This window comes from Pseudorasbora parva, chromosome 15 (assembly GCF_024679245.1).
Source record: "Pseudorasbora parva isolate DD20220531a chromosome 15, ASM2467924v1, whole genome shotgun sequence".
Lineage (NCBI taxonomy): Eukaryota > Metazoa > Chordata > Actinopteri > Cypriniformes > Gobionidae > Pseudorasbora > Pseudorasbora parva.
The window spans coordinates 24,403,482-24,418,760 of NC_090186.1; the positions used below are offsets into that span (position 1 = coordinate 24,403,482).

General features: G+C 38.9%; 1 protein-coding gene across 1 annotated transcript in view; it reads left to right on the forward strand.

Annotated features, from left to right (window-relative positions):
* Positions 1–15,279, forward strand: part of lama4 (laminin, alpha 4) — a 172,381-nt gene that overhangs the window by 143,809 nt on the left and 13,293 nt on the right. The window contains exons 31-33 of the mRNA XM_067417412.1: positions 12,617–12,775; positions 14,437–14,590; positions 14,672–14,847. Coding sequence (XP_067273513.1) covers positions 12,617–12,775; positions 14,437–14,590; positions 14,672–14,847 — 489 coding nt within the window. The remainder of the gene's footprint in view (positions 1–12,616; positions 12,776–14,436; positions 14,591–14,671; positions 14,848–15,279) is intronic.

The window sequence follows — 15,279 nt, forward strand, 5'->3', positions numbered from 1 at the left end:
AACCACGCGACTGCTAGTCGGATTCACCTGAAAATGGGCAAGCATTGTCTTGGTCCAAGGCCCCATGTATGTCTATGAGAACATCGGTGTATCTCAAAAAACATGGCCGCTATCGGCCAATGAAATTTGAGCACCTATAAGACAAGGTTAATGGAGGCTGATCGGAACAAAACTTGATGGGCATGTTTGTCTCATGGCCCTAGAGGTCTGTAAGAATTTTGAAAGAAATCGGCCACTAGTTGGCGCTAACGACTTTTATGGTTCTGTAATCACGTGGTGTTGCACCCATCCACAAAATATGCATATCATTTAATAGATCTCCTCATGCTGAACAACTTTGCCTCTAGAGCCATTGCTGTCAGTCAAATCATTAATTCAATATTTGCAATTATGTTAAAAACCTACTTTTGCGAACTAGTCCCTGGTTTTTTCCCCAATCAGAACCAAACCAGTGCCAAAATGTTTTCTGTAGTCTGAATATGAATATTCATTGAGAAAAAGTTGAAATTTCGATTTACAGTTGCTAAGGGGTGGAAAAAGATTGTTGTGGGTGGAGCCTATTTTACTAAAAAGCCTATAACTCAAGAAGGAAATGAGATATCTTCAACAAACTTGGAACACATGTGTATGGGCTCATTCTTTGGTCTCGATAAAAAAATCGCGACATTTAACCAGTTGGTGGCGCTATAATGTGAAAAAAAACATGAAAATAGCTATAACCACACGACCGCTAGTCCGATTGACCTGAAAATTGGTATGCAGTGTCTTGGCCCAACGTACTTTATAAGTCTATGAGGACATTGGTGTATCTCAAAAAACATGGCCGCCATCAGCCAATGAATTTTGAGCACCTATTAGATGGGGTTAACGGAGGTCGATCGGAACGAAACTCAGTGGACATGTTTGACTCATTGTCCTAGAGGTCTGTAAGAATTTTGAAATAAATCAGCCACTAGTTGGCGCTAACCCAAAAGGGAAGCTCAAAAATTCACGAAAATTGTTGGGTATATGTGGCATAACATGCTGATGAAGCATGCAAGGTTTTAAAGAGATCGGACTATAGGTGGCGCTATAACTGTTAAAAAAGCTTTAAAAACCACGCATTTCCTAGGGTAAATTGCCTATATTGGCTGTGAATGGACTTTTCCATCTATTGTTTCAGTGTTTAAAATCTTGCTAAAAAAAAACTTAATGTCTTTAATGCCTATGTGCTTTAAAGGCCTTAAAGGCTTGAACCCCGCTAAATGCTGCTTGCAGCTTTAATTATTATTATTATTCTTCTGCCGTAAAAGCGATCGTGCAGACCAAACCGTAAATGCTAGAGACTTCAAACTTTGTCAACAGGTAGTCCAAAAATCGAGGAGAGGTTATCAAATTATGAGCCAGATTGGCCCATAGGTGGCGCTATAACAACCAAAAGCGCGAAAGGGCTCATAACTCCTAAACCGTTTGGTCCACACTCAAGTGTCTTATATCATTGGAAAGCTGAGACCATGACGAACAAAACGTATATCTCCGATTTCATTTCCGTCATGAAAATTTTTCCGCCATTTTGAATTTTGTCGAAAATCTACTTTTGCGAACTAGTCCCTGGTTTTTTGACCAATCGGAACCAAACCAGTGCAGAAATGTTCTCTGGAGACTGAATATAAATATTCATTGAAAAAAAGTTGAAATTTCGATTCATGTTTGCTAAAGGGCGTCAAAATGGACGTTCAGGGCGGAGCCTATTTTACTAATAAGGCTATAACTCAAGAAGGAAATGAGATATCTTTACCAAACTTGGTACACATATTTATGAGCTCAGTCCTTGGTCACGTTAAAAAGATCGCGACGATTGGCCACATGGTGGCGCTATAACATGAAAAAAACATAAAAAGGGGTATAACCACCTGACCGTTAGTCTTATTGACTTGAAAATGGGAAAGCAGTGTCTTGGTCCAAGGCACCATGTATGTCTATGAGAACATTGGCGTATCTCAAAAAACATGGCCGCTATCGGCCAATGAAGTTTGAGCACCTATAAGACAAGGTTAACGGAGGCTGATCGGAACAAAACTTGATGGGCATGTTTGACTCATGGCCCTAGAGGTCTGTAAGAATTTTTAAAGAAATCGGCCACTAGTTGGCGCTAAAGATTTGTATGGCTCTGTAATCACGTGGTGTGGCACCCATCCACAAAATATGCATATCATGTGATAGATCTCCTCATACTGAACAACTTTGCCTCTAGAACCATTGCTGTCAGTCAAATCATTAATTCAATATTTGCAATTATGTTAAATACCTACTTTTGCGAACTAGTCCCTGGTTTTTTGCCCAATCGGAACCAAACCAGTGCCAAAATGTTCTCTGTAGTCTGAATATCAATATTCATTGAGAAAAAGTTGAAATTTCGATTTACGGTTGCTAAGGGGTGGAAAAAGAATGTTGTGGGCGGAGCCTATTTTACTAAAAAGACTATAACTCAAGAAGGAAATGAGATATCTTCACCAAACTTGGTACACATGTGTATGGGCTCATTCTTTGGTCTCGATAAAAAAATCGTGACGTTTGACCAGTTGGTGGCACTATAATGTGAAAAAAACAACGACCGCTAGTCCGATTGACCTGAAAAATGGTATGCAGTGTCTTGGCCCAAGTTACTATATAAGTCTATGAGGACATTGGTGTATCTCAAAAAACATGGCCGCCATCAGTCAATGAATTTTGAGCACCTATTAGATGGGGTTAACGGAGGTCGATCGGAACGAAACTCAGTGGACATGTTTGACTCATGGTCCTAGAGGTCTGTAAGAATTTTGAAAGAAATCAGCCACTAGTTGGCGCTAACCCAAAAGGGAAGCTCAAAAATTCACGAAAATTGTTGGGCATATGTGGCATGACATGCTGATGAAGCATGCAAAGTTTTAAAGAGATCGGACTATAGGTGGCGCTATAACTGTTAAAAAGCTTTAAAAACCATGCATTTCCTATGGTAAATTGCCTATATTGGCTGTAAATTGAATTTTTCATCTATTATTTCAGTGTTTAATATCTTGCTAAATAAAACTTAATGTCTTTAATGCCTCAGTGCTTAAACGCCCTTAAATGCTTGAACCCCGCTCAAATGCTGCTTGCAGCTTTAATTATTAGGGGTTCAAGCACGAAGTGCTGAAACCCTATTGTAATTGTACTGATTTTTATTAGGGGTTCAAGCACGAAGTGCTGAAACCCTATTGTAATTGTACTGATTTTTAGGGGTTCAAGCACGAAGTGCTGAAACCCTATTGTAATTGTACTGATTTTTATTATTATTATTATTATTATTATTATTAGGGGTTCAAGCACGAAGTGCTGAAACCCTATTGTAATTGTAAAGATTTTTATTATTATTATTATTATTATTATTTTTCTTCTCCCCTAAAACTGAACGTGCAGACAAAACCGTAAGTGCTAGAGACTTCAAACTTGGCCAATAGGTAGTCCTCAATTTGGGGAGAAACTGAGAAGCTATGACCCCGATTGGCCTATAGGTGGCGCTACAGCGACCAAAAGCGCAAAAGGGCTCATAACTCCTAAACCGTGTACTCCACACTCAAGTGTCTTATATCATTGGAAAGCTGAGACCATGACGAACAAAACGTATATCTCCGATTTCATTTCCGTCATGAAAATTTTTCCGCCATTTTGAATTTTGTCGAAAACCTACTTTTGCGAACTAGTCCCTGGTTTTTTGACCGATCGGAACCAAACCAGTGCCAAAATGTTCTCTGTAGGCTGAATATCAATAATTATCGAAAAAATGTTGATATTTCGATTCACGGTTGCTAAGGGGATTCAAAATGGACGTTCAGGGCGGAGCCTATTTTACTAAAAAGGCTATAACTCCAGAAAGAAATGAGCTATCTTCACCAAACTTGGTACACTTGTTTATGGGCTCATTCTTTGGTCACGATAAAAAAATCGCGACGATTGGCCACTTGGTGGCGCTATAACATGAAAAAAACACTAAAACGGCTATAACCACGCGACCGCTAGTCCGATTGACTTGAAAATTGGTATGCGGTGTCTTGGCCCAAGGCCCCATGTATGTCTATGAGGACATTGGCGTATCTCAAAAAACATGGCCGCCATCAGCCAATGAAATTTGAGCACCTATTAGACGGGGTTAACGGAGGCCGATCGGAACGAAACTTGGTGGGCCTGTTTGACTCATGGTCCTAGAGGAGTGTAAGAATTTTGAAAGAAATCGGCCACTAGTTGGCGCTAACGAGCTTTATGGCTCTGCAATCACGTGGTGTTGCAAACATCCCCAAAATATGCATATCATATGATAGATCTCCTCCTGCTGAACAACTTTGCCTCTGGAACCATTGCTGTCAATCAAATCGTTAGTTAAATATTCGCAATTATGTTAAAAACCTACTTTTGCGAACTAGTCCCTGATTTTTTGCACGACCGAAACCAAACCAGTCTAGGACAATTCTCTGGACTCTCTAGATCAATAATTATTAAAAAAAAGTTGAACTTTTGCATTTGGATGGCTATAACAGGGCCAATTAGAAAAGAGGCGTGGCAAAATACACTCAAAAGCCTATAAATCCTAAGCGAAAACTCAAAACTTCACGAAAATTGATGGGTATATGTGGCATAACAATGTGAAGAAGGATGCAACATTTCATGGAGATCGGAGTATAGGTGGCGCTATAAGTGTTAAAAAGCTTTGAAAACCATGTATTCCTATGGTGAATTGCCTGTATTGGCTGTAAATGGTATTTTCCATCGATTATTTCAGCATGCTAATTGTGTTACCAGTATGTTAAAAACATGCTAATCGTGTTAGCATTTTGCTAAAAACATGTCAGCAGTGTAGGGTAGCAACAGGGCCACAAGTTTTGCCATTGCAAGCACAACTCAAATTCAGTCTTTATAAAGTCACTATTTTAACATTTGCAATCGAATTTTGTCAATGTATCACTTCATTTCACCTGAGCTCCCAGATTTAATTATTTTACTGCTTTAGAGCCTTAAATGCAATATGCCTTAAATGCTTAAATGCCTTAAGTCGCTTGAACCCCGCTAATTGCTGCTCGCAGCTATATTTATTATTATTATTATTCTCCGCTAAAACGCATCGTGCAGACCAAACCGTAAGAGCTGGAAATTTGAAACTTTGTCAGATGGTAGTACTCATGTTGGGGAGACCCTGAGAAGCTATGACCCCAATTGGCCCATAGGTGGCGCTATAGCAATCAATTGCGAGAAAAGGCTCATAACTCCTAAACCGTTTGGTCCACACTCAAGTGTCATATATCATTGGAAAGCTGAGTCCTTGGCGAACAAAATGTATATCTCAGATTTTATTTCCAGTATGCAAATTTTTCCGCCATTTTGAATTTTATTGAAAACCTACTTTTGCAAACTAGTCCCTGGTTTTTTGACCGATCGGAACCAAACCAGTGTCAAAATGTTCTCTGGTCTCTGTTTATCAATAGTTATCAAAAAAAAGTTGAAATTTCGATTCATTTATGCTAATTGGCTTCAAAATGGACGTTCAGGGCGGAGCCTATTTTACTAAAAAGGCTATAACTCAAGAAGGAAATGAGATATCGTCACCAAACTTGGTACACATGTATATCGGCTCAATTTGAGGTCACGATAAAAAAATCGCGATGATTGGCCACTTGGTGGCGCTATAATGCGAAAAAAACATGAAAAGGGCTGTAACCACGCGACCGCTAGTCCGATTGACCTGAAAATTGGTATGCAGTGTCTTGGTCCAAGGCCCCATGTACGTCTATGAGGACATTGGCGTATCTAAAAAAACATGGCCGCCATCGGCCAATGAAATTTGAGCACCTATTAGATGGGGTTAACAGAGGCCGATCAGAACGAAACTTGATGGGCATGTTTGACTCATGGTCCTAGAGGTCTGTAAGAATTTTGAAAGAAATCGGCCACTAGTTGGCGCTAACGAGTTTTATGGCTCTGAAATCACGTGTTTTTTCACGCATCCACAAAATATGCATATCATATGATAGATCTCCTCATGCTGAACAAATTTGCCTCTAAAACCATTGCTGTCAATCAAATCATTAATTAAATATTCACAATTATGTTAAAAACCTACTTTTGCAAACTAGTCCCTGGTTTTTTGACCGATCGGAACCAAACCAGTGTCAAAATGTTCTCTGGTCTCTGTTTATCAATAGTTATCGAAAAAAAGTTAAAATTTCAATTCATTTTTGCTAATTGGCTTCAAAATGGACATTCAGGGCGGAGCCTATTTTACTAAAAAGGCTATAACTCAAGAAGGGAATGAGATATCGTCACCAAACTTGGTACACATGTATATCGGCTCAATGTGAGGTCACGATAAAAATATTGCGACGATTGGCCACTTGGTGGCGCTATAATGTGAAAAAAAACATGAAAAGGGCTATAACCACGCGATCGCTAGTCCAATTAACCTGAAAATTGGTATGCAGACATTGGCGTATCTCAAAAAACATGGCCGCCATCGGCCAATGAAATTTGAGCACCTATTAGACAAGGTTAACAGAGGCCGATCGGAACGAAACTTGGTGGGCATGTTTGACTCATGGTCCTAGAGGTCTGTAAGATTTTTGAAAGAAATCGGCCACTAGTTGGCGCTAACTCAAAAGGGAAGCTCAAAAATTCACGAAAATTGTTGGGTATATGTAGCATGACATGCTGATGAAGCATGAAACGTTTTAAAGAGATCGGACTATAGGTGGCGCTATAACTGTTAAAAAGCTATAAAAACCATGCATTTTTTATGGTAAATTGCCTATATTGGCTGTAAATGGACTTTTCCATCTATTATTTCAGTGTTTAAAATCTTGCTAAATAAAACTTAATGTCTTTAATGCCTATGTGGTTAAAAGGCCTTAAATGCTTGAACCCCGCTAAATGCTGCTTGCAGCTTTAATTATTATTATTATTATTATTATTATTCTCCGCTAAAACGCATCGTGCAGACCAAACCGTAAGAGCTGGAAATTTGAAACTTTGTCAGATGGTAGTACTCATGTTGGGGAGACCCTGAAAAGCTATGACCCCAATTGGCCCATAGGTGGCGCTATAGCAATCAATTGCGAGAAAAGGCTCATAACTCCTAAACCGTTTAGTCCACACTCAAGTGTCATATATCATTGGAAAGCTGAGTCCTTGCCGAACAAAATGTATATCTCAGATTTTATTTCCAGTATGCAAATTTTTCCGCCATTTTGAATTTTATTGAAAACCTACTTTTGCAAACTAGTCCCTGGTTTTTTGACCGATCGGAACCAAACCAGTGTCAAAATGTTCTCTGGTCTCTGTTTATCAATAGTTATCAAAAAAAAGTTGAAATTTCGATTCATTTATGCTAATTGGCTTCAAAATGGACGTTCAGGGCGGAGCCTATTTTACTAAAAAGGCTATAACTCAAGAAGGAAATGAGATATCGTCACCAAACTTGGTACACATGTATATCGGCTCAATTTGAGGTCACGATAAAAAAATCGCGATGATTGTCCACTTGGTGGCGCTATAATGCGAAAAAAACATGAAAAGGGCTGTAACCACGCGACCGCTAGTCCGATTGACCTGAAAATTGGTATGCAGTGTCTTGGTCCAAGGCCCCATGTACGTCTATGAGGACATTGGCGTATCTCAAAAAACATGGCCGCCATCGGCCAATGAAATTTGAGCACCTATTAGATGGGGTTAACAGAGGCCGATCGGAATGAAACTTGATGGGCATGTTTGACTCATGGTCCTAGAGGTCTGTAAGAATTTTGAAAGAAATCGGCCACTAGTTGGCGCTAACGAGTTTTATGGCTCTGAAATCACATGTTTTTTCACGCATCCACAAAATATGCATATCATATGATAGATCTCCTCATGCTGAACAAATTTGCCTCTAAAACCATTGCTGTCAATCAAATCATTAATTAAATATTCACAATTATGTTAAAAACCTACTTTTGCAAACTAGTCCCTGGTTTTTTGACCGATCGGAACCAAACCAGTGTCAAAATGTTCTCTGGTCTCTGTTTATCAATAGTTATCGAAAAAAAGTTGAAATTTCAATTGATTTTTGCTAATTGGCTTCAAAATGGACATTCAGGGCGGAGCCTATTTTACTAAAAAGGCTATAACTCAAGAAGGAAATGAGATACCGTCACCAAACTTGGTACACATGTATATCGGCTCAATTTGAGAACACGATAAAAATGTTGCGACGATTGGCCACTTGGTGGCGCTATAATGTGAAAAAAAACATGAAAAGGGCTATAACCACGCGATCGCTAGTCCAATTAACCTGAAAATTGGTATGCAGACATTGGCGCATCTCAAAAAACATGGCCACCATCGGCCAATGAAATTTGAGCACCTATTAGACAAGGTTAACAGAGGCCGATCGGAACGAAACTTGGTGGGCATGTTTGACTCATGGTCCTAGAGGTCTGTAAGATTTTTGAAAGAAATCGGCCACTAGTTGGCGCTAACTCAAAAGGGAAGCTCAAAAATTCACGAAAATTGTTGGGTATATGTAGCATGACATGCTGATGAAGCATGAAAAGTTTTAAAGAGATCGGACTATAGGTGGCGCTATAACTGTTAAAAAGCTATAAAAACCATGCATTTTTTATGGTAAATTGCCTATATTGGCTGTAAATGGACTTTTCCATCTATTATTTCAGTGTTTAAAATCTTGCTAAATAAAACTTAATGTCTTTAATGCCTATGTGGTTAAAAGGCCTTAAATGCTTGAACCCCGCTAAATGCTGCTTGCAGCTTTAATTATTATTATTATTATTATTATTCTCCGCTAAAACGCATCGTGCAGACCAAACCGTAAGAGCTGGAAATTTGAAACTTTGTCAGATGGTAGTACTCATGTTGGGGAGACCCTGAGAAGCTATGACCCCAATTGGCCCATAGGTGGCGCTATAGCAATCAATTGCGAGAAAAGGCTCATAACTCCTAAACCGTTTGGTCCACACTCAAGTGTCATATATCATTGGAAAGCTGAGTCCTTGGCGAACAAAATGTATATCTCAGATTTTATTTCCAGTATGCAAATTTTTCCGCCATTTTGAATTTTATTGAAAACCTACTTTTGCAAACTAGTCCCTGGTTTTTTGACCGATCGGAACCAAACCAGTGTCAAAATGTTCTCTGGTCTCTGTTTATCAATAGTTATCAAAAAAAAGTTGAAATTTCGATTCATTTATGCTAATTGGCTTCAAAATGGACGTTCAGGGCGGAGCCTATTTTACTAAAAAGGCTATAACTCAAGAAGGAAATGAGATATCGTCACCAAACTTGGTACACATGTATATCGGCTCAATTTGAGGTCACGATAAAAAAATCGCGATGATTGGCCACTTGGTGGCGCTATAATGCGAAAAAAACATGAAAAGGGCTGTAACCACGCGACCACTAGTCCGATTGACCTGAAAATTGGTATGCAGTGTTTTGGTCCAAGGCCCCATGTACGTCTATGAGGACATTGGCGTATCTCAAAAAACATGGCCGCCATCGGCCAATGAAATTTGAGCACCTATTAGATGGGGTTAACAGAGGCCGATCGGAACGAAACTTGATGGGCATGTTTGACTCATGGTCCTAGAGGTCTGTAAGAATTTTGAAAGAAATCGGCCACTAGTTGGCGCTAACGAGTTTTATGGCTCTGAATTCACGTGTTTTTTCACGCATCCACAAAATATGCATATCATATGATAGATCTCCTCATTCTGAACAAATTTGCCTCTAGAACCATTGCTGTCAATCAAATCATTAATTAAATATTCACAATTATGTTAAAAACCTACTTTTGCAAACTAGTCCCTGGTTTTTTGACCGATCGGAACCAAACCAGTGTCAAAATGTTCTCTGGTCTCTGTTTATCAATAGTTATCGAAAAAAAGTTGAAATTTCAATTCATTTTTGCTAATTGCCTTCAAAATGGACGTTCAGGGCGGAGCCTATTTTACTAAAAAGGCTATAACTCAAGAAGGAAATGAGATATCGTCACCAAACTTGGTACACATGTATATCGGCTCAATTTGAGGTCACGATAAAAATATTGCGACGATTGGCCACTTGGTGGCGCTATAATGTGAAAAAAAACATGAAAAGGGCTATAACCACGCGATCGCTAGTCCAATTAACCTGAAAATTGGTATGCAGACATTGGCGTATTTCAAAAAACATGGCCGCCATCGGCCAATGAAATTTGAGCACCTATTAGACAAGGTTAACAGAGGCCGATCGGAACGAAACTTGGTGGGCATGTTTGACTCATGGTCCTAGAGGTCTGTAAGATTTTTGAAAGAAATCGGCCACTAGTTGGCGCTAACTCAAAAGGGAAGCTCAAAAATTCACGAAAATTGTTGGGTATATGTAGCATGACATGCTGATGAAGCATGAAAAGTTTTAAAGAGATTGGACTATAGGTGGCGCTATAACTGTTAAAAAGCTATAAAAACCATGCATTTTTTTATGGTAAATTGCCTATATTGGCTGTAAATGGACTTTTCCATCTATTATTTCAGTGTTTAAAATCTTGCTAAATAAAACTTAATGTCTTTAATGCCTATGTGCTTAAAAGGCCTTAAACGCTTGAACCCCGCTAAATGCTGCTTGCAGCTTTAATTATTATTATTATTATTCTTCTGCCGTAAAAGCGATCGTACAGACCAAACCGTAAATGCTAGAGACTTCAAACTTTGTCAACAGGTAGTCCAAAAATCGAGGAGAGGTTATCAAATTATGAGCCAGATTGGCCCATAGGTGGCGCTATAGCAACCAAAAGCGCGAAAGGGCTCATAACTCCTAAACCGTTTGGTCCACACTCAAGTGTCTTATATCATTGGAAAGCTGAGACCATGACGAACAAAACGTATATCTCCGATTTCATTTCCGTCATGAAAATTTTTCCGCCATTTTGAATTTTGTCGAAAATCTACTTTTGCGAACTAGTCCCTGGTTTTTTGACCAATCAGAACCAAACCAGTGCAGAAATGTTCTCTGGAGACGGAATATAAATATTCATTGAAAAAAAGTTAAAATTTCGATTCATGTTTGCTAAAGGGCGTCAAAATGGACGTTCAGGGCGGAGCCTATTTTACTAATAAGGCTATAACTCAAGAAGGAAATGAGATATCTTTACCAAACTTGGTACACATATTTATGAGCTCATTCCTTGGTCACGTTAAAAAGATCGCGACGATTGGCCACATGGTGGCGCTATAACATGAAAAAAACATAAAAAGGGGTATAACCACCTGACCGTTAGTCTTATTGACTTGAAAATGGGAAAGCAGTGTCTTGGTCCAAGGCCCCATGTATGTCTATGAGAACATTGGCGTATCTCAAAAAACATGGCCGCTATCGGCCAATGAAGTTTGAGCACCTATAAGACAAGGTTAACGGAGGCTGATCGGAACAAAACTTGATGGGCATGTTTGACTCATGGCCCTAGAGGTCTGTAAGAATTTTGAAAGAAATCGGCCACTAGTTGGCGCTAAAGATTTGTATGGCTCTGTAATCACGTGGTGTGGCACCCATCCACAAAATATGCATATCATGTGATAGATCTCCTCATACTGAACAACTTTGCCTCTAGAACCATTGCTGTCAGTCAAATCATTAATTCAATATTTGCAATTATGTTAAATACCTACTTTTGCGAACTAGTCCCTGGTTTTTTGCCCAATCGGAACCAAACAAGTGCCAAAATGTTCTCTGTAGTCTGAGTATCAATATTCATTGAGAAAAACTTGAAATTTCGATTTACGGTTGCTAAGGGGTGGAAAAAGAATGTTGTGGGCGGAGCCTATTTTACTAAAAAGGCTATAACTCAAGAAGGAAATGAGATATCTTCACCAAACTTGGTACACATGTGTATGGGCTCATTTTTTTGTCTCGATAAAAAAATCGCGACGTTTGACCAGTTGGTGGCGCTATAATGTGAAAAAAACAACGACGGCTAGTCCGATTGACCTGAAAATTGGTATGCAGTGTCTTGGCCCAAGTTACTATATAAGTCTATGAGGACATTGGTGTATCTCAAAAAACATGGCCGCCATCAGCCAATGAATTTTGAGCACCTATTAGATGGGGTTAACGGAGGTCGATCGGAACGAAACTCAGTGGACATGTTTGACTCATGGTCCTAGAGGTCTGTAAGAATTTTGAAAGAAATCAGCCACTAGTTGGCGCTAACCCAAAAGGGAAGCTCAAAAATTCACGAAAATTGTTGGGCATATGTGGCATGACATGCTGATGAAGCATGCAAAGTTTTAAAGAGATCGGACTATAGGTGGCGCTATAACTGTTAAAAAGCTTTAAAAACCATGCATTTCCTATGGTAAATTGCCTATATTGGCTGTAAATTGACTTTTTCATCTATTATTTCAGTGTTTAATATCTTGCTAAATAAAACGTAATGTCTTTAATGCCTCAGTGCTTAAACGCCCTTAAATGCTTGAACCCCGCTCAAATGCTGCTTGCAGCTTTAATTATTATTGATTCTGCATTTCATCTCAAATTAAGTTCTGAAGCTAATAAGGTGTCCTTATTTGTATACATCAACTATTTGTCCATGATCTCTTGGTAGGTGTGAACTTGTAATTGATGACAAAGACAAGCAAGAGAAGAAGAAGCCATCTTCCACGTCTCAGTCAGATAATGTTCCAAAGGCATTCTACTATGGAGGCTCTCCTGTGAGTTCCACACAGAATTTCTCTGGGTGCATCAGTTATGCATACATTAGCAGGTAACATATACAGCCTTTTTTTTAAAACATGTTTTTTCCTCACACACTACTGAGCTAATTACCTGTGTTTTAAATGTACTGTGTAAATTGTGTGTAAACCTCTTTCTCTGACACACTCACTAATGCTCTACTACTTATCTACTAATGCACTAATGACCTAAATGACATTTTTTTCTTATTCTCCATTATGGATTTAAGACTTTTTCTTTTTTTCTCGAGTTTGTTGTTCAAGTATTGCTGCTTCATTTGGAAAACAACAAAAACAAACGCCAGCATCCAAAGAAAAAAGGAAGCTGTGCCACAGACTCAAAAACTCTTGTATCAATGAGAGTCTGCTTTGATAGATATGATCCTCACCTTAATTAATCCCACTCTTAATTAATACATGTTAAAATTATTTTAATTATGAAAAATATCTGAATAGTTTTTAGCAAGTTAATGTACACTGCCCGTCCCCCAAAAAAGTTGTTTGCATTTAAACAGGCAAATGTTTAAAGGGCTAATTCACCCCAAAATTAAAATTCTATCATTAATTACTCACCCTCATGTCGTTTCAAACCCGTAAAACCTCCGAAATTCATCTTCGGAACACAAATGAAGATATTTTTGATGAAATCCAAGAGCTCTCAATTCTTTCAAGGTCCAGAAAGGTATTAAAAACATTCTTAAAATAATCCATGTGACTCCAGTCGTTCAACCTTAATTTTTTGAACTGACAAGAACACTTTTTGTGTGCAAAACTAAACAGAAATAAAGACTTTATTTAATAATTTTGTTCTAGCCTGTGCCAGTCTCCTACACACAATGTAAATAGTGCAGCGATTTTGAGATCTACGGCAGCCGATTAAATTAAGTTTTTACTGCTTACATTTTTTTTAAAACATCCTTTACGTTGGGAGCATATCTCTGATGCCTAGTAGGTAGCTCACGGAGGTTCTACACACATTATACAGTTCTCAACACACATTATACACTAGGGGTGTTTGATTCCAGGTTTTTTGGAGTCGATTTTTGGAGCCCACTGAGGGAGTCTATGGAATCGACTCCTCGACTCCTCAACTCCATTTACTTTACATCAAAACAGGGTTAGAAATCAGACTATATTGCTATTGTTAAACACTTAAATTATTTTCCCCCGACACAAAGTCCTAAAATCCTCTTATTAAAACGCACACTTTTAGTCTGGCCGTTTAAATTAGTCAAATTTAGTGATGACTTTCGTGGCTATCAATGTGTATGTAGGCCTATCTATTGCCAAGACATCATTTTCCATAGGAAAAGTCACAAAAAAAATGTTGTTGAGTAATGGCGCTAAACGCACATGATCATTGTCTTAAAAGATGAGTTAAAGATACTATACATAAAATAAAGCACACTATTGATGCGTTTCTTCTTGATATTTTTATGATTTATGGTTAGTTTATACATGGTTGACCATGGGAAACCAAATCTATATTTATACTTATAGTTGACCCCGACCCTGGGGCTATTCAGATTCGAGGAATCGACTCTTTTGGAGTCGACTCCCCATCACTATTATACACCACTCAATGTCTACATGAATGACCCTTGATTTTCTCATGTTTGATTTAATAATATTATATTCAATAGGACTCGACTTAAGAATGTGGTTATTTATGGAAGTGTGATGTGTCCTGCAGGCAGGATAGAGATATAGAGCCAGAAGATTTCCAACGTTACAGTGAGAATGTGCAGGTGTCGCTACAGGACTGCCCCATGGAAAGACCCCCTGCTGCTCTTCTCAATAAAGACAGCAGAGATTCCTCTAGACGAAGTCCAGGACACTCCCGCAAGGTGCAACATACCAGCGCACACAGATGCATGAATACCCTGTGCAGTTACAATTATGCACCTAAACTTAGTGTTGTCTCACAGGTGGGCAGGGATGAGTCACATGGCTTGAAGAACAATCCTTTGGATGTTCCAGAGACAGAGGCTGCTTCCTGTTACTTGTCCTCCCATCCACGAGTGACCCGACACGCCTACCACTATGGCGGTTCAGCCCACAGCCGTCATGAGTACACAGGCGTTGCCAGTGTTATCCGAAATGAGTGAGTAGTGATAGCACAAAGTAAAATTACCTCTACATATGGGATAAAGTCACCAATTGTGTCACTTTGTGTGTGGTATTTCCAACCCAAGCTTCTTGGAAAAATGTGCCTGTGGTGACATTGCATGTATCAAGACACTTTGAAATTTAAATGTGACTGTGAGTGGTGCTAAAATGTTGATTGTGTATGTATGAATATGACTAATACTGATGAATAAATAGGGCTACAAGGTAAAGCTACTAAATAGCAGTTTTTGTTAATATAATAAAAGTAGCTACCACAATAATTTTTAAATATACAAAATAACAGTGGCATTTTGGGGTTACAGAAACAACTGTTAAACATGGCAAATACACAATACATCATGAACTGAAGGAGGGAACGGAGACATATGTTGGACGTACCGATGAATTGGGATCACTTTTGAGAGGC